Below are 23453 nucleotides of genomic sequence, written 5' to 3' on the forward strand. Positions count from 1 at the left end.
TAAAACACTAAATAAAATTAAAAGATTTAGATTTCGCACATTGTGGGCTTAATTTGCTTGTCAAATTAATCTTGCGTTCTTTTATTTTGAAATACGTAGAATTGAACGTCGCTTATTTTTCCTGGATTCACCGGAGGTTCCGTGTCGTGTGTGTGATTATATCAGGTAAGGGCTTTTTTAAATAACATAAACGTACTTGTGTGTAAATATTATTTACATTAAGTGTTTAATGAGCTGTCTCAGAGTGCGTCGCATTGATTTTTTTTTTTTTTGTCCTGAAAAGCAAGTGTGCTGTTACAACACTTTGTCACCAACACACGTGGATAAAGCTGGACATCTCCATACTAACTATCTCTCAGATGAAATCTTTACACTTGTTATAATCTTGTATGCTTTATATTTATTAGATATTCTTTTGTCACATAATATAACATCATTAACATTAACCATGTGTCCACAACTGTGTATTTAAATATCTCTCATGTTCCTAAAGTCAAATATCAAGAAATTAAAAACGTCCCGGCCTGAAAAGTTAAGCTAATTTATGCTTAAAATATAATGTAGGTGTCTAAATGTTTAGTTAAGCTTAGTTTTGAAAGATTCCCATTTAAATGTATTTTAAAAATAAACGAACTAACGACTTTTTTCAGGTCATTCAGCGGTCAAAGTTTGTAGGAATCCTGATATAATATATAATATAATGTAATATGTGTGTGTGTGTCTGTGTGTGTGTGTGTATATATATATATATATATATATATATATATATATATATATATATATATATATATATATATATATATATATAACGTGATATAATATAATGTTTTCAGTCAGTTGGCAGACAATGGCTGATGATGGTCTAGCAGAGGATTATCCCACCGAAATCGAGGAAAACCTCAATGATTTTGACTCCTCTGTCGGCTCTGTCCAGAATATGGTCCAAACACTTGTGTCTGTATCCAGAAGTGATCATCTGCTTAAAGTATGTGGAAAAACATGCACAAATCAACAGTTTTATGAACTTGTCACATATGAATGACTTATTATTGGAATGTTTTGATCTTTCTGTATCTCATTCAAGCTGGATCCTCTTGATCAAGCTAAACTGGATCTGATGTCTGCATATGCCCTCAACTCTATGTTCTGGAGTAAGATTTTACACCTTTGTGTTTTACTTGTCAACTGTAGTGACATTTAACCAGTTATGACAAGATTTAACTTTCCTTCTTAGTGTATCTGGTGACACAAGGAGTCAATCCAAAAGACCATGCAATCAAACAGGAATTGGTAAGAAAAGATTGTCATTTTACTTGTAAATGTTTTAGGTTCGAATCACAAGTTAAAAATCAGTAGCATTTGTGACATTGTGGATTATCACAGTAAATAATTCTGGATTGCCTCTAGTCTCATTGTCAAGTTGAGTTTTTAATAATTAAACGGCTTGTTAAAAAAAAAAAATTCTCCTTATTTAGAACCTTTTTGATACCTTCAGAATCCCTATTGAACTTTTTTAACTTGAGAGTGATAAACTGACATTGTGAGGGCATCAGGGTTCCCACTCGTCCTGGAAAAAACATGGAAAATTAGAGAAAATGTAAAATGTCCTGGAAAATCTTATTGTTGTCCTTGAAAATGATTTTTTTCGAAAGTTCTTCAGCTGAGATCAATGAGTTTATCACTGGCCAAAAACAATTACTGTTAGTTGCAGAAAGTGCGATGTTCAGGAATGCTGAGTTTTCAATGATGATGTTTAGTTTTGTGTTGCCACTTGCAGCAGTTATCTATAATAGTAATATTATAATAACTTATTTAAATGCGGGATTGAATCCAAAATTATATTGATTGACATGGTGATAACCAGCATTGGACGGGACAGAGAATTCTAATGTCAAAATAGATGCGTAAATGCAGACTAATAGACCTGCCACATATTCTATTACGTGTTGTGGATGTCTTCGTTGTTCATCAACTTTGTCTTTGACTAATATTTTTATTTTTAAATAGTTAAACAAAACATTAAAATAGTTCCAATATTTTTTGCTATGAAATGGACACTGGTATAGCGAGAACAATTTGTCATAATGTATAATTAAGAGCTCATATTAAAAACTGATTTTATAGTTAAGTCATGGCAATAAAATATGGAAGTTTGTTTCTGCTGCTGAATAAAAAAAGAAAAAGAAAAGGGTAATTGCAACTTTTTATCTCAAAATTCTAAAAAATTCTTGCAACTACAGGCTTACATAATTGTGATATAAACTCACAATTGCATGTTAAAGTCAGAATTGCTTGATATAAACTTGCAATTGTTTGTAATAAAGTCAGAATTGTGTGATTATAAACTCGCAGTTGTGTTACAAAGTCAATTATAAATCGCATAAGTGTGATATAAACTTGGAATTGTGAGAAAAGTCAGAATAGCGATTTAAAAAGTCGCAATTAACTTTTTAAATTTTTTTATTCTGTGGCAGAAACAAGCTTCCATAGACATAATGTATGATTGAGAGCTCAATAAAAACTGATTTTATAGTTAAGTCATGACCATAAACTATACACCTTTTTAAAGACTTGGTAAGCAATATATTACTTTAGGGCATGATCCTTGTCTTTTATTCCTGCCATAGTAAAATTGAAAATGTCCTGGAAAATGATCGCTGAAAAAGAGTGGGAACCCTGGGGAAGGTCTGTAACCACATTAAAAACAAACAAACATTTTTCTTTTCTGTGATGACCAACATTATACCATAAGTTCAAAGTCCATAGCGCATTACTTAAATTTAAACTGGAACGGTATCGGGGCATATATTAACAGGATATATTTTCTGTGGGTCTTCAAATGGTCTTAAAAAGTCTTAATTCACCCATACACAAATTAAGGCCTTAAAAATGTTAAATGTTGCATGCATTGTAAAAAAAAAATTATATTTTCCTCAGTATTTTTGTCTTGTTTTCCATTACAAATATCTAAATATCTTTAAATTAAGATACATTTACAATAGATGCAAATGTAAAATGAAGTCTTGGAAAACTGAACAAAATTAAAACAAGAACAAATATCTGTCAATAAATTATGAAAACTTCTTTGAATTAAGTTCATTATTTTGAAATCACTGGCAGATATTCTTGTTTTATCATGAAGTCACTTCATTTTGATCAATTTCACAGAAAGCAAGACTTCATATTTTGTAATTTTGTATCTCCAGTAAATGTATCTTGATTTAAGAATCTATAGAGAGTTGTACTGGAAAACTAGGCATTTACATTTAGAGAAACTATTGACATTGTTGTCTCTTCAGTTTATTCCTTACGTTTTCTTTACTTGGTCTTTAAAAAAAGTCTACAATTTACCTTTAAAGCCTGATTAAATCTGTGAACAGAAATCCAGTATGTGAAAGTAGAATTCTATGTAAAATCACTACTAGTCTTTATGAATGATGGTTTAATATATGTACTGACTAACTGAGAAAGGAAAGTAACATCCCCCTCCACCTCACAGGAGAGAATCAGGACATATATGAACAAAGTTAAAGAGATCACGGACAGAAGAAAAGCTGCACGTCTGGATAAAGGTGCAGCATCGCGGTTTGTTCGGAATGCACTGTGGGACGCTGAGGACAAGAAAAGAAAGGACACAACTGAGCATTCCCGCAAAGGAAAACACACAAGGTTTTCTTGATTGAGTTGACTGGTGAAACATATTGAAGTTTCTCAACAAATATTTAGCAGAGTTTGAGATCAAGTGCAACATTTCTCAACTTGCTTAAGAAGTGTGTCATTTGACCTGTGACTGTTCATAATGTAGTGTTGCTGATGGTGTAGGCCTACATTTTGAGTAGGATCATTATTTTCAAAATGGCTTGTATGAAACCCCATACAAGTTAGATTTTTAAAAAATATAATTTCTTTTATTGTTTTATTCTTATTTCTTTCCTGTAGTCTTGAGTTTGTTTTATATATGGGGTTACATAATCTGAAATGTGTGATGTGGACCATCCATAATACCAGTCCCATTAAAACTTCTAAATCCCCTTTGTATTGTTAATTAATTTGGAATTATTGTTGTCTATGATTCAATAATTTTTTTTTTGTTTTGTTTTTTGTATCTAGGTTACATATGTTTCTGGAAATTCTGAATCCTTTATGTAGTGATTGGATAAACAAAGCATTTCGTAACTTTGAATCAATTGAGCCAACTGCTTCGCAAAATGATTAACTGTTTCGAACGCTCAAAGATTTGGCATCACTGAATGTGATTTTGTGGAAACGATGACGTCATGCGTATTGCATGTTCAGTCTATAGAGTGGTGCAGGTATGACATCACTTTGTAGGCCAAAACACAGAAACAAGTTAACATTTTAGCACTTCTGGTTCCATTGTGCCGAAGTCAATGTTTTTTTGTTTTGTTTTTTTTAATGGGATTTTGGGTAAATGGCTGAAATAAGGTCTGTGGTGAACATTAAACATCATCACGCAGAACAGGCAAGCTCAGTCCGCTTACAGCCTCGTTATGCTTTTAACTGCTCTTATAAACTATTCTAACTCAAACTTTCTGGGAAAAAAAAGAGTTGTCGGAAGCTTAGTGGTGGTGACACTGAAGTTGTGGGACCGTTTGCTTAGGCTAGTTTGCTTATAGCCTCTCTTCAGCTTTTTACTTCTGGCGACTGCATTTAGGCTTCAAAATTTGTAAGTTGTGTTCATCTGTGAGCAAAACTTGCAAGTATCATAAACTTTTCTTGATCATAGAGCTTGTTTCTTGCAATAATCCAAAAGCCTATGGTAAATTCTAAAATTCTTTTTGTCAAGGGAACCGGTGTGATGCGCACATGCGCATGATGTCACCGTTTTCACAAATTTGCGTTTTTGTTGTTTTTCAGTCAAAAGGCATGTATTATTGGAAATGTTGATAAAAAATTTATTTTATAGTGCAAAGAGGTTCTTTTATGTATAATTGTAAACTCCAAAGATAAACAAACCCACACTTAATTGATTTATTTATTTTTTAAATGGCTAAATTTCACATTCATAAATGTAAATTTTAAGGGAAAAACCATGTTTTAGAGTATTTAAAAATGAAGTGAAGCATTATATTGTGTCAATATTGCCCTTGAAGAAACAATAAGATTAAGTCAGGATTAGGCCTTAGTTCAATTAGGGCATTTAAATAGCTTTTATAAACGTCCTTAGAAAAAAACGCCTCCTCGTGAACCGGTGTCTGAAAACAATTATCAAATCACGACAATCCTATTGGCCGGTGGCAGCCTATGACGCCATCATTGCACGACCCGGAAGTATATAAGGAGCGCCAAGAGATGCAGTCAGTCCCTGCGTTCCAATGTCCATACTATCCATCCTAAATAGTATGTGAGATTAAAATAAGTGTGTCCCAAAGCATAGTATGTTGAAAAGAGTATGCCAAAAGTCCCCGGATGGTCTACTATTTCCGGTAGATTTTCGAAGTGTGGATCCGTGCACACTATAAAGGCTAATATTGCCCACAACCCATTGCGCATTGGACGAGGATTCAGTTCAGAACTACAAACACGAGTAAAAAGTGTTAAAAAACTACAAAACATGGCGGATACGCGTGATTGACGCTGAGAGATTTGAGTGACTAATAATCATTTTAACCTGATAGAAAATATATATTTAATGTTACCCGTGTTATTTTTCATCTGCAAATACCAATGTGGACTTTTATAAAGATCCGAATGGCCATTAACTTTTAAATGCATCATTATGCATAAATATGAGGAGAGTTCTCCACATGAAAGACCCGCGACTGCAGATCAACGTGCTGCATTTCTCTCCGATACGGTAGGAAATTAACTAAATGAAATGTGGAGGATGTAAGATGATTGACAGGCCAGGTTACGGTGACAGGATGCGACAGAGAGAATTGACGCGATTGTATGACGTGTTAGTATGTCCCAAAGCTTGTCTACTCTTTTGCTACACACTCAAAAGTAAGTACTTTTTGTTCACAGAAAGAGTACATACTTTTAGGGCGTAGTATAAGTAGGCGAATTGGAACGCAGCAAGTGGCTGCGTTCCAGTTCGTTTTTTAAATGACCTTCCCTGGCTAACTTCCCTCAGTCCCATTGACTCGGATGTACGTCATTGCTTACGTTGCCCACTACTGGCGGAACCTTTGCAATGGGCTGAACTGGAACGTCCTAAGCCCTTGATCACTTGAAATCCGCAATGGAGCTGATTTATTATTTATTTTTTCCCCTCACAAAATTGTTTAATACAGCATTCTATATGTATATATGTGTGTTTTAAATGTTTAAAAAATAATTAATATATAATTGAGTTGTTTGTGGTGGGGTAAATTAAACGCGATATGCGGTGACGTCATAATCGTGTTGCATTGTGGGTTATGGAGCTGCCTGAAGTGTACATATGAAGTAGACTCGAGGGTCTGTCCATATAAACTTCCCTCGTCCACTTCATGAAGTGGAATGCACTTCAAAATGGTGGCAGGGATTCCCCCAAGTATCTTTTGGGGCAGCCAGTATATTTTTCATCTTCAGGAAGTGTTTTGTTTGAAAGCAAGTGTTGTCAAACTGGTGTTAAGGTAAGACTAATTATGTCTGACAAACGTTTCAGGAAGTATGTGCATCTGTGTCCCATAGTGTTGACATCTGATCACATGCATAACTTATGTCTTTTATGTGAAAAATTGAGCATGTACAGGTCTTGTGGATCTGTCTGTTGTTATTGTGAGTGTGTTTTACTTGTAAAATGCACCCACTCTCTTCTGGTCTACTCCTCGAGAGAAGGACCGGCAGCTGCACCTAATGGTTCGGGTCTTACTCTTGCTGAGGCAGGGTAGAGACTAGACCATGGGGTTCTCGGCTGGAGCTTGTTGAAGAGTTGGAAGGGGTAAAATTCCCCGCGACCTTTGACGACTGATGGGAGAGAGCTGCGGGATTATGATGATGTGTTGTCTTTGACATCATTAGATTCAGCAGCAATTGCTCTTCTTGTTCTAAGCCAAATGAGAACGCAGGGGATGGCTAATGACGATGAAGATGGTGAGCCTCCTGAATCCTCTAAACCACCTTGGCCCCGCGTATATACAGCTGTGTGGGATTATGGAATGCGCCTCTGGCAGACTGCAGCTGCCTTTGGAGCAGGTTAAGAAAGAAACCGCTCGCAGATTGCTCGTCGAACGGTTCCTTTTTTTGCCATAATCCTCCAGCCACCGTAAGCTTTCCATTCCTTCTTGATCTTCATACTGAGATTGAGAAGGCATGGAAGAACCTGTACTTAGCTCGCATTCCTCAACATCAGCAGGTTAATTCGCCTTCACAATGGATGATCTAGTTGACTCAATCTCTGCTGATACTTCAGGGCTGCGTTCTGGTCATGTCAAGGTGTAGGTCCTCGATCTCGCCTGGGATACGGCCTGGATCCAGTTGACTACGGTAAACCTCGGGATAAACAGAAAGACTAATATTAGCGTAGATGCCATTCTTCTTCAGATGTAACGAGTACATCTAGTGTTATAGGAAGTGTTCCCGGTTCTGGCTGACCTAATTTATGTAGCCAAATAATCCTTTAACGGATTTGAAAATATAAATTGATAATGTGTTATGTGTATGTTTTTACTCTAGACTTAAACTGACAGAGTGTGTCTGCTTCCCGAATAATGCTAGGAAGATTGTTCCAGAGTTTAGGTGCCAAATAGGAGAAGGATCTACTGCCTGTGGTTGATTTTGATATTCTAGGTATTATCAGCTGGCCTGAATTCTGAGATCGCAAAAGACATGAAGGACTATAATGCATTAAAGTCCCTGTAAAGTCAATTCTGAGAATTCTTTCTAAACACTTTATAAATGTTACAAATGTATTGCTAAAACACATTACAAAGTGTGTGAATTGAGTAATGCTTAATTGTGAAGAGCGTTAAACAGTTTTTTCACCAAGTCTCTGCTCAGGATTTTTTGGGCGGAGCTAAAACGGGGGTCTAATGACGCACATCGTCCCCCGAGAATAGCCCCTCCCCTAACACTATATAACTGTCGATGACGCACCGAGCGTGGCGCCGCCTCTACAGCGGTTCACTCGCTGTGTCTCAGGCCTATGGTCTCGAGTGTCATTACAGTCATACAGCCCTTTGTACATTTAGCTAGTAATGCCTTCGTCACGCAAATGAATATAACATGGTTGTTATAATATACAATACAGCTCGGTCTTCTTATTTCCTCCCATCTCGCGGCACCGTCATTTGTCGACTCGACAACAGTCCGGCAGTAGGCTCGCTCAGGTACTTGGGAGCTAAACCATTTAGTGCCAATACAGTGTTGACAGAACCGGGCTAATATGGTCATACTTCCTGGTTCTTATAAGAACTAGCTGCTGCATTTTGGACCAGCTGTAGTTTGTTTATCAAGCGAGCGGAACAACCACCCAGTAGAGCGTTACAGTAATCTAGCCTTGAGGTCATGAATGCATGAACTAACTGTTTGCATTTGTCATTGAGAGCATATGTCATAGTTTAGATATATTTTTAAGATGGAAGAATACGGTTTTACAGATGCTAGAAATGTGCATGCATTCAAATGAAAGATTGGTATCAAAGAGCACACCCAGGTTCCTAACTGACAACGAAGACTTAACAGAGCAGCCATGAAGTGTTCCCAGGTGAAAAAAAAGTACATTTCAATAATGTACTTAAAGTGAGTATCATCAGCGTAACAGTGAAAAATGACATGCTTCCAAATGATATTTCCCAAGGGTAGCATGTACAGAGTGAAAAGCAACGGTCCTAGTACTGAGCCTTGTGGTACTCCATATTGAACTTGATATGACATCTCTTCGTTTACTACTACAAACTGATAACGGTCAGATAAGTATGATTTGAACCATACCAATGCAATTCCACTAATGCCAACATAATTTTCGAGTCTATTTAAAAGAATGTTGTGATCGATAGTGTCAAATGCAGCACTAAGATCCAGTAAGACTAATAGAGAGATACAACCCTTAATACCCCTACTCCATGAATGTGGAGAAGTTCTCTGTCGGACCGCCCGCTGGAATGTGTGCCTTGGACCGCTCGCTCAGGCTGGTGTGATAAAATACACAGAGCGAGCGGTCCAGGAAGTGACACGCAAGCTGGATAAAGTCAGTAGTGTGTTGTTCCAGTGAGCGGTCTCCCTGCTCCAGGCAGAGAAGCTGGACGGCGGGTAGATCCATGGGGACAAGACACGAACAAAAAACTGAAGAAAAGCGGCGCAAACATAAATTCACAGTTTGGTCCATTCTTCTGTTACGTGACATGAGTGTAGGCACAAGGATGAAGGAGAATACGAAGAGTAATATTTAATCACAAAAACAGGCAGGAACTCAGTAAACACAGTATAACAAACGAGAACAGACGAGGAAGGAGGGAGAACACAGGGTATACAACAGGCAAACAAAGGGAACTTAAGATAATTAATGGGACACAGGTGAATGAAATGACTAATTAAACAGAATGGGGAAAACTAGGTCACAGAAAATACAGAAGACACGGGACAATATGTTAAAAAAAAAATTAAAGGTGCCCTAGATTCAAAAATTGAATTTACCTCGGCATAGTTAAATAACAAGAGTTCAGTACATGGAAATGACATACGGTGAGTCTCAAACTCCATTGTTTCCTCCTTCTTATATAAATCTTATTTGTTTAAAAGACCTCCGAAGAACAAGCGAATTTCAACATAACACCGACTGTTACGTAACAGTCGGGGTGTACGCCCCCAATATTTGCATATGCCAGCCCATGTTCCCAACATTTTGAAAGGCATTAGACAAGGGCAGAACATCTGGATGTGCACAGCTGAATCATCAGACTAGGTAAGCAAGCAAGAACATGGCAGATGGAGCAATAATAACTGACATGATCCATGATATCATGATATTTTTAGTGATATTTGTAAATTGTCTTTCTAAATGTTTCATTAGCATGTTGCTAATGTACTGTTAAATGTGGTTAAAGTTACCATCGTTTCTTACTGTATTCACGAAGACAAGAGCCATCGCTATTTTCATTTTTAAACACTTGCAGTCTGTATAATTCATAAACACAACTTCATTCTTTATAAATCTCTCCAACAGTGTAGCATTAGCCGTTAGCCACGGAGCATAGCCTCAAACTCATTATAAACATCAAAATAAACACTGTACTTGCGCGATTAGACATGCTGCAAGACGAACACTTTGTAAAGATCCATTTTGAGGGTTATATTAGCTGTGTAAACTTTTTTTATGTTGTTTAAGGCAAGCGCGATTTCTTGGGGTGTGGAGCACCAGATTTAAAGCGCCACACACCCTGAATCGGCTCATTTCTAATTATGCCCCAAAATAGGCAGTTAAAAGAATGAATAAAAAAAATCTATGGGGTATTTTGAGCTGAAACTTCACAGACACATTCAGGGGACACCTTAGACTTATATTACATCTTTTTAAAAAAAGTTCTAGGGCACCTTTAAGCATTATAGTATATTTTAATAAAGCTAAAATGTTTTACAAAGCTATAAAATGCTAAACTATTCCATGTTTGTCTCATATTTAAATTATTAAAAGAGTTTCCTTTCTATTGTCTATTCAGTCAAGGTTTATAGGGATTTTAAGAAGTAATTAGTTGAATTACTTATTGAGTAATTAAATTACTTTTCAGACAGAGTAATTAGAAAGTATTTTAAATACAACATTGATGTAATTAGTAATTAATTACTTTTTTTGAAGTAACTTACCCAACACTGCTGTTAATGTCTATCCCCTTTACAGGACAGACTCAGCATATCTATTATATCTCAGCCAATGGGAGACTCAGAACTTGGATGATCTGTTACAGTCTCACCCTTGCAAGTCAGGACTCAGAACGAGGAGTTTCTGTTGAAAGGGTACCTTTATCCCTTTTCGATGAGGAGGAGATTGCAATTTGACGCTTCTCCATTCCACTGCTGCGTTTGGCTGTTGGCATCAGATCCTTCTTTCCCCTGTGGAACTCATTTGCATAAAGCACAAAGTTGGAAGTCTTTAAAGTGTCTTTAAAGTTTACCAATGCATTTCTCACTTTCCAAACCACCACCAGAATACCTTTGGCAATATTATAAACAAACAAAATGTTGCACTACAAATAATTGTCACTGAGAATACTTATTTCTCTGAATAAGTGTAACCTTTGGCTAAATGTGTTAAAATAAAAACCCCACTACGCCACCTAGGTTATTTCTTCACCTAGGAAAATAAGAAACAAACAAAACAAAAAAAGAATTAAACCAAAAGAAATTACAATAATATGATGGACCCTGCTGGTTCAGATGGGATTAGAGACCTGGGGCCGTATTCACAAAACATCTTAAGGCTAAAAGTAGCTCCTAAATTGCCGATTTAGGAGAAACTCTTAAAAATAATGGGCATGTCAGTCCTAATTTTAGGAGTCCTACATTTTTGCTCTAAGAGTATTTCACAAAGCATTTTAGCGTTAAAACTAGCTCCTAAATCTGTGAAACGTTAGGAGTAGTCAAGAGGACTCCTAAGTCACTAAGACCAAATCACAATCAGTCCTAATCCACACAAAGACACTGAACACCATTGAGGGAATAGAGGATAGAGCCTTAGGTGTTGATCATTTTCTTCATAAATGCAATAAAATGCAATGCAATAAAAAAAAAAAAAATGTAATTTATAGATTTGAATCAATGCCAAAAATTAATCTTTAACAAATAAATAAATAAATAAATAAATATTGTCTGATTACCTGTGGCAGTGGTTTACATGGGTTCACACTTACAAATAATTGAATAGAGTAAAAAAAAAAAACAAAAAAAACATATATATATAATCTCATCTGTGTATTTATTCCTCTTCTCGTGCTGATTAGAAAGACCGTTTGAATGTGTTTCTCCCAAACTTTGTTTATAAAACATAATTTGTCGGTTGAATTCTGCATTCTCTTGAGATAAAAACATCCAAGAGGTGGACAATTAACTGTATAGTTTAATTAGTGAGACAGCCTACATTTTAAAACCTTTATGGCAAAAATATGTCAACATTGTATTTTGACTGTGGGAACATTTTTATTAAAAAAACATTTATTTGAATAGGGCAACATTTGTATTTTTAAACCTTTATTTTAATATGGAAACATGACACCTCATTCTACAATATTTCTATGATTAAATCGCTGACTCCTCCCCATCAGCCAATCACTGTGTGTATAGTCCATAGCAACGAGGTCAACCCCGCCCTTACTCTTAGCTTAAGACTTCAGTCTATTCTTTAGTAAAAGTTTGTCTCAGCAGCTTTGTGAATAGGTTTTAAGAGAAAACTCTTAGCTAAGAACTTTTAGGTGGTAAGATAAAATGGTTTGTGAATACAGCCCCTGACTTTCCGAAACAGTACAAATATATTTTGAATAAATAATTTACTCTAAAATGTTCTAAAAAAACATTTACAGTTTACCAGTTATTTACCCACAGTTAATAAGAGTTATAACAATGTTCATAACAATTCTTAAAGCAAGTGATAATCCAAAAACAAAAGACAAGACCAAAAAAGACAAATATACTCTCCCATTCTGCTCAGCCTCAAAATCACAGCTCAAAATCACAGCTATATGGTAACAGGCACTTGTACAAAAAAAAAATAAAAAAAAATAAAATAAATATCGAGATAGATATATAAGACAGCCAAAACATAATAGGTAATTCACAATTAATATTTAAAAATTGTCCAAGCTGCTTCACTGAACAAGAATACAAAGCATGTTAGTTTAATATACTTGCACATAAGACAAAAAAGTGCTACTCAAATATATCGTACAGATCAATTGGGCAGAATAATCTTAAAACTCCCTGTAAATCAGCGGTTCAAAACCGTAACGTCCACACAGTCGTACCATATCATTGAAACAGGGGCCGTATTCACAAAACATCTTAAGGCTAAATGTAGCTTCTAACTTGCCGATTTAGGAGAAACTCTTAAAAATAATGGGCGTGTCAGTCCTAATTTTAGAAGTCATACATTTTTGCTCTAAGAGTATTTCACAAAGCATTTTAGCGTTAAAACTAGCTCCTAAATCTGTGAAACGTTAGGAGTAGTCAAGAAGACTCACTAAGAGCAAATCACAAACAGTCCTAATCCACCTAGAGACACTGAACACCACTGAGGCAATAGCGATAGAGCCTTGGGTGCTGAACCTTTTCTTCATAAATGCAATACATTGTGATTTATAGATTTGAATCTACAATGAGACGCCAAAAAAATAAAGGGCTCCGTGCTTGGAATTTAGCCCAAACCCAAAGTTCTCCCTATATCCCCAGCCAAGAGTGAGGGACGGGGTGGCGGAGGCATGTTGGCTCTCGAGTCGGCTCTCGTCTGTGTATATATTCCTCCTCTTGAGCTACCGTTTCCATGTGTTCCTCCCAAACTTTGTTTATAAAACATAATTTGTTGCTTGTATTTTGCATTCTTTTGAGATGCAGACATCCAAGATGCGGTCCACAATAAACTTTATATACTAGTTTAATTAGTGACACTTAGCCTACATTTAAAACCTTTATTTGAATATGGCAACATGACAACTCATTCTACAATATTTCTATGATTAAATCGCTGACTCCTCCCCATCAGCCAATCACTGTGTGTTTACTCCATATGGCAACAAGGTCAACCCTGCCCTTACTCTTAGCTTAAGACTTCTCTCTATTCCTTAGTAAAAGTTTGTCTCAGCAGCTTTGTGAATAGGTTTTAAGAGAAAACTCTTAACTACTAACTTTTACTGCTATTTAGGAGAACTCTTAGTGGTAAGATAAAATGTTTTGTGAATACTGCCTCTGATCTATAAAACAGCAGCTAGCACTCTTAGGCCCCGTTTACACGTACATGGTTAATTTCCCTTCATTTTTGCGCCCTTCGTTTACACGCAAACGGAGAATTCGCCTCTGAAAACAAGTCTTTCTAAAAACTCCGGCCAGAGTGGAGATTTTGAAAATCTTCGTTTGCATGTTTGTATGTAAACTGAGACAAACAGGTGTTTAGGCAGCCAACGTCACAGTATGTGCCAGAGCTCACACCTACGTCAAAAGTACGACTTATGTTTACATGTGATCATGGAAGTGTTCAGAGTAGCAGTCGCATTTATGTTGGTGCAAACTCTTCTCGTGTGGTATTCGTTGCTATTTTCGGGATTCTGATTATGTGGGCTTGAGCTTCTCGTTACACCGCCACCTACAGGTTTGGCATGCTCTTGACGGCATATATACATACGTGTAAATGAACACTTTTCTGAAAACTGACATGTGTGCACAATGTTATTTTTGAAACCTGAGAGGCTGAAATGTAAATAGCCGCCCACGTGTAAACGTAGCCTTAGGCCGCACCTGAAAAACAAACAAACAAAAAAAACAAATAGTGAAAGCGTTTCAAATGATTTCCCCCTTCCCAAAAAGAACCCACATGTGGCGACCAGGGCGAGCAAGAGCCGTGAGGGAACGGCGCGAGGCCGGTGGCGCGAGAGTTAATGAGCCCCACCTGGGAGGCGCACCAGCCTTGAGTCTCTCACGGAGGAGCTCCGGGAGCATAAAAGGAGGAGCGACGACAGTGAAGGAAGAGAGAGGACCAGGCCTGGATATTATTTATGTTTTATTATGTTTGTGTACTTTCGTTTTGTTCTTTGTTTATTTTGGTATTAAAGTTTTGTTGAATGTTCGCCGGTTCCCGCCTCCTTCCCACATCTACGAACTACATTCGTTACGTTTGTTACATTGGTGCCGAAACCCGGGAGGAAGGAGGGACATGCTGTCGGAGAGCCCTCGCTGCTGAGGGGGATTTCGGTGCTGCGGAGTTCAGGCAGGAATATGAAGTCCACGAGAGGCTGCCCGAGACGGTGGTACTGGAGCTTTGTGAAAGGTGGGATGGAGACCCGGATGCCGTGCTCCTGGGACGAGGTGGGGTGGCTGCCATCCAGGAGGGAGCGGAGGAGTCGCCGCCGTCTGCCATGGGCCGGAGCCTGCTGCCGTCCGCTATGAAGGGGAGGAGCAGGGGACGGGGGACTCGCTGCCGGCTGCCCTCAGCCGGAGGAGCCATCGCCGGCCGCCAGGAGGCGGTCGAGGATCGGGCCGTCCACTGAGCGTCCAGTGCCATCGCATGGCACCGCGAGGAAAAGCCTCTTGGCAGGCTGAGGACCGAGCAGCAGTGTGTCTGGGAACCGGACCCAGAATTTTTTTTTTCTCTTTCTTTTTCCTCTCTCCCCTCTCTCGTCCTGTCACTCCCCTTGCTTCCGTTTCCTTTCTCTCGTCTTGTCTGTCCTTACCCCCAGGTGCTGCGGCCACCGAGACAGGCCCTGGGGGGGGAGTAGAGCATAGTCTCGGTCTCGGGTGTATCCCCCGGCCTGCGAGGGGCGATGGGGGTATGTGGCGACCAGGGCAGGCGAGAGCCGTGAGGGAACTGTTACAGATCCCTTGTTCTCCTAGACTCCATTTCCCATGATCCTCCTGTTCTCCACACCTGCACTCACTTCCCTCGTCATCTCCCCATCATCACGGATCACCTACACCTGGACTCTATTGTCAGCACTCCCCATATATTGCACTCACTCCCTTCACTCCTCGTCCGTTCTCTGTTGTGTTACCGTGTATGTTTGGTGTTCCTGCCCAGTTTCTATTAAAGAAGTATCTATATTGTGGAAATCCGTATCTGCCTCATCTCTCTACACCAGCAACCGTAACAGAAGAACGGACCAAAAACTTTGGATTTCCACAGAATGGAGACTTTCACCAGCTCCCTGGCTCCTGCTCCTCCAAGGCCTCTCTCCCATCTGGCAACTGGCGATCGGCTCATCGGGCTTCTTCAGGTGGGTCGTTCGCTGGAAAGGTATGTGGAGGAGTTCGTTGAGCTTGCTTTCTTGTCTGACTGGCCTGAAGCATGTTTAATCTCCCTGTTTCTGGATGGACTGGACGACAACACTATCCGTTTTGATGAACCTGATTATCGTTTCTCCTTAAGCGAAACAATCAATTTTATTTTGTGGTTAAATGGCTCCAAATTCTTCGTGGATGAGGTTCAGGATAAGTGTATGTCTCCAGTCCATCCAGAAACACGGCTGGCCGGGCCAGTCAGTCAACCTCCGTCTTCCTCCGCATACCCCTCCAGCGAACTCCCTGCCTGCCCCAGGCTGGACCCATATTCCGCTACTGGGCCCAGTAAGCGGAGGAGGAGGAAGAAAGCGGCTCCAGTGTCTCCAGAGCCCGCTCCAGTGTCTCCAGAGCCCGCTCCAGTATCTCCAGAGCCCGCTCCAGTATCTCCAGAGCCCGCTCCAGGATCTCCAGAGCCCGCTCCAGTATCTCCAGAGCCCGCTCCAGTATCTCCAGAGCCCGCTCCAGTGTCTCCAGAGCCCGCTCCAGTATCTCCAGAGCCCGCTCCAGTATCTCCAGAGCCCGCTCCAGTGTCTCCAGAGCCCGCTCCAGTGTCTCCAGAGCCCGCTCCAGTGTCTCCAGAGCCCGCTCCAGTGTCTCCAGAGCCCGCTCCAGTGTCTCCAGAGCCCGCTCCAGTGTCTCCAGAGCCCGCTCCAGTGTCTCCAGAGCCCGCTCCAGTATCTCCAGAGCCCGCTCCAGTATCTCCAGAGCCAGCTCCAGTATCTCCAGAGCCAGCTCCAGTCCCCACAGAGCCAGCTCCAGTGCCTGTGGGGATTTTAATTGTATTTGAGGGGATGAAATGGCCCTCAACCCCAGTCTCCTCCGAGCAAAGTTCTCCAGTCTCCGCCGCCGAGCAAAGTTCTCCAGTCTCCGCCGCCGAGCAAAGTTCTCCAGTCTCCGCCGCCGAGCAAAGTTCTCCAGTCTCCGCCGCCGAGCAAAGTTCTCCAGTCTCCGCCGCCGAGCAAAGTTCTCCAGTCTCCGCCGCCGAGCAAAGTTCTCCAGTCTCCGCCGCCGAGCAAAGTTCTCCAGTCTCCGCCGCCGAGCAAAGTTCTCCAGTCTCCGCCGCCGAGCAAAGTTCTCCAATCTCCGCCGCCGAGCAAAGTTCTCCAGTCTCCGCCGCCGAGCAAAGTTCTCCAGTCTCCGCCGCCGAGCAAAGTTCTCCAGTCTCCGCCGCCGAGCAAAGTTCTCCAGTCTCCGCCGCCGAGCAAAGTTCTCCAGTCTCCGCCGCCGAGCAAAGTTCTCCAGTCTCCGCCGCCGAGCAAAGTTCTCCAGTCTCCGCCGCCGAGCAAAGTTCTCCAGTCTCCGCCGCCGAGCAAAGTTCTCCAGTCTCCGCCGCCTACGAGCCCTCAGCTCCAGCCGCCGCCGCCGAGCCAGCCGCCGCCGCCGAGCCAGCCGCTCCAGCCGCCGCCGCCGAGCCAGCCGCTCCAGCCGCCGCCGCCGAGCCAGCCGCTCCAGCCGCCGCCGCCGAGCCAGCCGCTCCAGCCGCCGCCGCCGAGCCAGCCGCTCCAGCCGCCGCCGCCGAGCCAGCCGCTCCAGCCGCCGCCGCCGAGCCAGCCGCTCCAGCCGCCGCCGCCACGAGCCCTCAGCTCCAGCCGCCGCCTACGAGCCCTCAGCTCCAGCCGCCGCCGCCGAGCCAGCCGCTCCAGCCGCCGCCGCCGAACCAACTGCTCCTATGAACTGTGTTTTTGAACCCTCCAGCCCAAAGACTGTTTCCCCTCCCTGCCACCCACTCCCACCTCCTCTCATTTGTCTCCACTCGTCACATCCACCTCAAGCCCCTTCGCCCAGATCTCCACCTCGGACCTCTGGGCGATTACCTACACCCTGGCTCCAACCTCCCTCGTCTCCACCATGGCCCATCAGTCCACTAGTCTCACCAGTCTCCATCCTGCCCCCGTTCACACCTTGTTCCTTCGTCGGCCTGCCCTCACTTCTGGACTGCACTCCTCCGTCTCTGCTCCGTCCCTCCGTCCCTCAGTTCCAGTTGGCCTCCTCACTCCCCCCGGTGTTCACTTTGTTGTATGTCGTCTGCCTTCTACTGCGGCCTTCTGGAGCCCCGGCTGCGCTTCGGTCGGCGGAGCCGTGGATTCCGCCATCTCCCGCCGGTCCTTCAGCGCCGCCTGGGCTCGACGGCTTCAAGGCTTCGGCTCCTGACCCTCCATGGCCGCCTTCGGCCCCTGACCCTCCATGGCAGCCTGCTGCACCTGACCCTCCATGGCAGCCTTCGGCCCCTGACCCTCCATGGCTGCCCACGGCCCCTGACCCTCCATGGCTGTCCACGGCTCCTGACCCTCCATGGCTGCCCACGGCCCCTGACCCGCCATGGCTGCCCACGGCCCCTGACCCGCCATGGCTGCCCACGGCTCCTGACCCGCCATGGTTTTTGAGCCTGCCCTGGAGACCTCCACTCCAGTCTACTCCTCCCCCTGCTCCGGTTTGAGGTCTCCAGGGCGCCCGCCCCCCTCCCGGTTGTTACATCTACGGCGCGAGGACGCGCCTACCGGGAGGGGGAGGTACTGTTACAGATCCCTTGTTCTCCTAGACTCCATTTCCCATGATCCTCCTGTTCTCCACACCTGCACTCACTTCCCTCGTCATCTCCCCATCATCACGGATCACCTACACCTGGACTCTATTGTCAGCACTCCCCATATATTGCACTCACTCCCTTCACTCCTCGTCCGTTCTCTGTTGTGTTACCGTGTATGTTTGGTGTTCCTGCCCAGTTTCTATTAAAGAAGTATCTATATTGTGGAAATCCGTATCTGCCTCATCTCTCTACACCAGCAACCGTAACAGGAACGGCGTGAGGCCGGTGGCGTGAGAGTTAATGAGCCCCACCTGGGAGGCGCACCAGCCTTGAGTCTCTCACGGAGGAGCTCCAGGAGCATAAAAGGGGGAGCGACGACAGTGAAGGACGAGAGAGGACCAGGCCTGGATATTATTTTATGTTTTATTATGTTTGTGTACTTTCGTTTTGTTCTTTGTTTATTTTGGTATTAAAGTTTTGTTGAATGTTCGCCGGTTCCCGCCTCCTTCTTCCCGTACAAACGAACTGTGTTACACCACAATAAAGTTTCTTACCTCACAAGTGAGATTGTTCCTGTGCTTGTTACTTCATGCACACACACACATCCCTAATAACAAACACATATTTAGACTGTGGTCTGCGACTGGAAAAAGAGCAATAAAGCAGGCGACTCACCAGGGGAAAGCGACAGGAAATGTAAGCCGAAAGACCTTTTCTGCACACACAACATGCACACAGGAGAAGAATCAAAATGCCACACTTGGATATGCTTTTCATAAAGCCACTAACACACCTTAGTGATTGCACGGCACATGTGTGCTCAATGTCAGGACGCAGCTCCACGCCAGTGGACGTGTCTTCCCATTTGAAATGTACACAACCATTAAAAATGGAAACAAATAATAAAAAAAAAAACAAAATAAATATTAAAGATACTTATCCGGTCACATAAGCATAAACTGGATGTGTGTAGTTTGTGGTTTTAAAGTTTGAAAACATAGTTATGAATGGATTTGGATGGATCTTTGTGATCTCTGCTGCTGCATCTGGAGGTCCTGAGGAATTTTTATGGCAGTTACAGGCCAAAACCTTAAGAAGTAGTCTCTAGATGGGTAAAGGGCAGAAATTGCATGTGACCAATTAGAGGTCCTGTCCTTCCCGAGCTTTGTACCAGAGGTCTTCTTCTTGCCCTCTAAAATGTGTCTGGCAGTTGTCCTAGCATCTTTATCTAATGGCGTTGGACAGTTTGTTTGTGTTAGTCCAACAAGATCCAAAATGTAGCAAACCTTTGTTCACTGTTATGGACAGAGAGTGTTCCAGCCATAAATTGGGGCCTGGAATGTGCTGTTCCCTACATTAAATGTCATTAAATAGATAAAACATTTTACATTTGTGTTCTTAATTTATGACTTTCACCATTGGCTCCCTCCTCTTTTTAAGACATAGGGACCCCATTATAACATTTTCCCAAACAGTAACAGACTTTAAGGGTTTTGTTTGTACTATTATCTTTTTATGGTACATTTTTTAAGAATATTTGCATTATTACACTTTTAAACTGTCAAGTTTCTAACATAAGGAAAAACATTTTTAAAAAAAAAATCACATTATATAAAAATGTTGCATTTCTGTTTGGTGTCCTTAGTGGTGCTAGAATCACAGACTCAACCTTCACATGAATAGTTCTCTCTCACTCTTTTATTTTTGTAATCCTTAATGTAGACACAGTCTACACTCAGACAAACCACCCCAGCCCTACAGAGGGCAGTAAAACATGCTTTCCAAAATCTATTATACTCAGAGTTGGCGCTCATCTGTTTGTTCAGTGGAACCTTTGGGGCTTTGATTTTAAGAACATGCAGAGTGAAGTTTCATGTTCTTGGAAAGTCTTTGAAAGGCAGTTCGAAAGTGGAAGGAGTCTGGAAAACTGGTGTTTCTAAGGGACTAATTAAAAGCTTGGTGGACAAGAAATTCATAATGGCTATTGTTGGCATTGCTTCAGGGTTTAATTAAACAGCCTCATGTCTAATGATGTGATGTGGGATATTGCATTTGTCTTACAATCCTTCAGAGAGAGAGAGAGACTGTACATAAAAAAACAACTTGGAAGAAAGTTTAGTCGATACAGTTTGGGTATGTAGAGGAATGGCTATTGGCTAGTAGATGATGGAAAATTACATTATTACTAAAGTTATTTACAAAAAAGACTTCTGTCAATGGTTCATTCTCTGTTGGGACACAAGCAGCTCTCAAACATGTAGACTTCCAATAATTATGCCTTCAAGTTATATCTGAATGATCATATTTAAGAGATGAGAAAAACATGCCACTATAAAGTCTTTTAATAATTACCAGTGAGACACTCAAGATTTTCATTGAGCTTAGACTTTCTGAGTTGTGGGTGTGTCAATTAAAGGATTAGTCCACTTTCAAATAAAATTTTCCTGATAATTTACTCACCCCCATGTCATCCAAGATGTTCATGTCTTTCTTTCTTCAGTCGAAAAGACATTCCAGGATTATTCTCCTTATAGAGGACTTAAATGGACTCCAGACGGTTGAAGGTCCAAATGTCAGTTTCAATGCAGCTTCAAAGGGATTTAAACGATACCTGACAAGGATTAAGGGTCATATCTAGTGAAACGATTGGTAATTTTCTACAAAAATACAAATGTATATGCTTTAAAAACACAACTGATCGCATTGCACCTGCTTCCGCTTTCCGTATTCTTCAAAAAGCTTACGCTGTATGTCCTACCCTTTTCTATTCTACTTATGGAACGAACTGAATTTTATTTGAAAGTGGACTAATCCTTTAAAGAATCATGAACATTTCATGAATCATGAATTGGAACACTTTAATGGCTGAAAGTTGGAGAAATAAATAAGCATATGATATTGAATGTAAAACAGCATAAAATGCATAGATAAAGCATCAATTTCACACCTAATGCACATCCTTTGCTACTCTTCATTTTATTGCACAAGTGCTTAAATGTATTTCGTATTTGTTTATAAGTGAAAAAGAGAAAGAATTATGCAATGTGCTGTATGTAATTTTTGTAAGTTATATTTTTGGCCTTTCTGCTTTTATTTTGCTAAAGACTGGGAGGGGATTGGGAAAGATTGGGTCGCTTAATATAGTGTTGTGTCATATATAGGACTGATGCCCACTCTGACATTTTCTCCCATTTTATCGTAATAAAAATTGTTGCCCATCACAATTCTAGGTCTACATATCTTGTAAACATTTACTCCCCAGGAGAACTTGTGGTCAGCATTAGCCCTTCTATATTTGTTTTTCATAAGCTAGATGTTTTCTTGAAATTTGGTTGTAGAAGCAGTGATGTGTCGTGCCAACTGGGTGACAGCAATATTTTACTTTATGATTTTCCTCTCTCAAACTCTCCAATTTGTTTTTACTATGTGTTTGTATATACTGCCCAAAATTGTGTGTTTCATGTGGCTAATGACAAACTAATGGCATTCTGGGAAGTTCAGGGTCAGTGTTGAAAGGTCAGCGGGTGTACCTCATCTGTAGATCAGTGCTAACAAAGCTGTCGCTGTCAGTGACTTTGGTCATGGGGTGGAAATGGGCCATAGAGAAGGGGAAAGTCAACCCCTGGCCGTATTTAAAGAGGCTGAGGTGGTCTGTCAAAGAACGTTTTTACAGAACTTGGTCTCCAAGAGGAGTATGTACACTCTGTCCAATTAGCATTCATGAATTCCCTTCTTGCAGCACAGCCCAGTGAAGTATTACAGTCTAATAACCTGACTCAGTGAGAAATTAATAACAGTAACTGCTGATGTAATGGCAACTGGCAAGTGGCTTAACTCTTGACTAGTTAAAGGAATAGTGCAGTCAAAAATGATAAATTCTGCCATTTGTTTTACCCACCCTCATGCTGTTCACAACCCATATGCTGTGAGTTTAAAGGGTTAGTTTACCTAAAAATGAAAATTCTGTCATTATTTACTCACCCTCATGTCGTTCCACACCCGTAAGACCTTCGCTCATCTTAGGAACATAAATTGAGATATTTTTGATGAAATCCGATAGCTGTATGACTCCTCAAAAGATAACAATTTAACAACCACTTTTTTTAAGGTCCAGAAAGGTACTATTTTAGCGACCTCTTTACTAGTTTTCTAGACCTTGTGGTTGGTAAATTGCTGTCTATTGAGGAGTCATACAGCTATAGGATTTCATAAGAAATATCTTAATTTGTGTTCCGAAGATGAACAAAGGTCTTATGGGTGTGGAACAACATGAGGGTGAGTAATTAATAACAGAATTTTCATTTTTGGATGAACTAACCCTTCATTTTTGGGTGCACTAACACATGAGACATCAAACATTGCATGAAGCAATTAAAGTTTCATTTCTGAATCTGAATGTGATCACAAATGAGATTACAGAGCTTTAGCTTCACGTCTGTTCCTCATACTAACCTTCTATTTTGACATGTTCTTGAGGTTTTTTGGTGCTTGATAAGTCAACTCAAGTCACATTTCTTTATATAGTGCAGATTGTTTCAGATCAGCTTCACAGTAATAACAGTGAAAATAACAGGAAATATAACAGTAACAGTGTTGATTTTGCACAATGCATTAATTTTGAAACAACTTCAATTTAAGCTGTAAAGCAGCTCTACAGAAGACAATAATTTCATTATTAAGCTAAATTTAGTCCAGTGATTCATTTCAGTTCAATAACTGAAGATGTTGCAAAATTCATCAATTATGAAACAACTTCAAAAGCAGCTACAATACAATAGTGTCATTATTCATTTTTTTATTTTTTTTTTTGGTTACAAAAAGTTACATAAGTTACAATAAACTATAGGGAGAAGAGCTGCATTAAGCTTTTTTTATTATTCCTTTAGGCCTTCAATTAACAATCATTTTTAGATTGATGTCTTATGACTTCATTAGTTAGCTTGTATTCAGCCTGTGGTGTCCAACTATCATCTCAGAAATACACTTTCAGGTTTGGACAACTACTCAT

At 40.9% G+C, this 23453-nt stretch overlaps 1 protein-coding gene across 1 annotated transcript; it reads left to right on the forward strand.

The window, feature by feature from the left end:
• Nucleotides 1-99: 99 nt before the first annotated feature.
• c1d (C1D nuclear receptor corepressor) lies at nt 100-4971 on the forward strand. Its single transcript, XM_067386737.1, has 5 exons — nt 100-165; nt 834-985; nt 1085-1151; nt 1235-1290; nt 3500-4971. The coding sequence occupies exons 2-5, from the start codon at nt 848-850 to the stop codon at nt 3677-3679; spliced, it is 441 nt and encodes a 146-aa protein (XP_067242838.1). The 5' UTR covers nt 100-165; nt 834-847; the 3' UTR covers nt 3680-4971.
• Nucleotides 4972-23453: the final 18482 nt, after the last annotated feature.

The sequence above is a fragment of the Chanodichthys erythropterus genome, chromosome 5 (genome assembly GCF_024489055.1).
Source record: "Chanodichthys erythropterus isolate Z2021 chromosome 5, ASM2448905v1, whole genome shotgun sequence".
NCBI classification, from domain to species: Eukaryota; Metazoa; Chordata; class Actinopteri; order Cypriniformes; family Xenocyprididae; genus Chanodichthys; species Chanodichthys erythropterus.

Coding starts and splice junctions, on each gene's coding strand:
- c1d (XM_067386737.1), top strand. CDS start 848: ATGGCTGATGATGGTCTAGCAGAGGATTATCCCACCGAAATCGAGGAA. Junction 986..1,084: donor GAAGTGATCATCTGCTTAAA/GTATGTGGAAAA, acceptor ATCTCATTCAAG/CTGGATCCTCTTGATCAAGC. Junction 1,291..3,499: donor ATGCAATCAAACAGGAATTG/GTAAGAAAAGAT, acceptor TCCACCTCACAG/GAGAGAATCAGGACATATAT.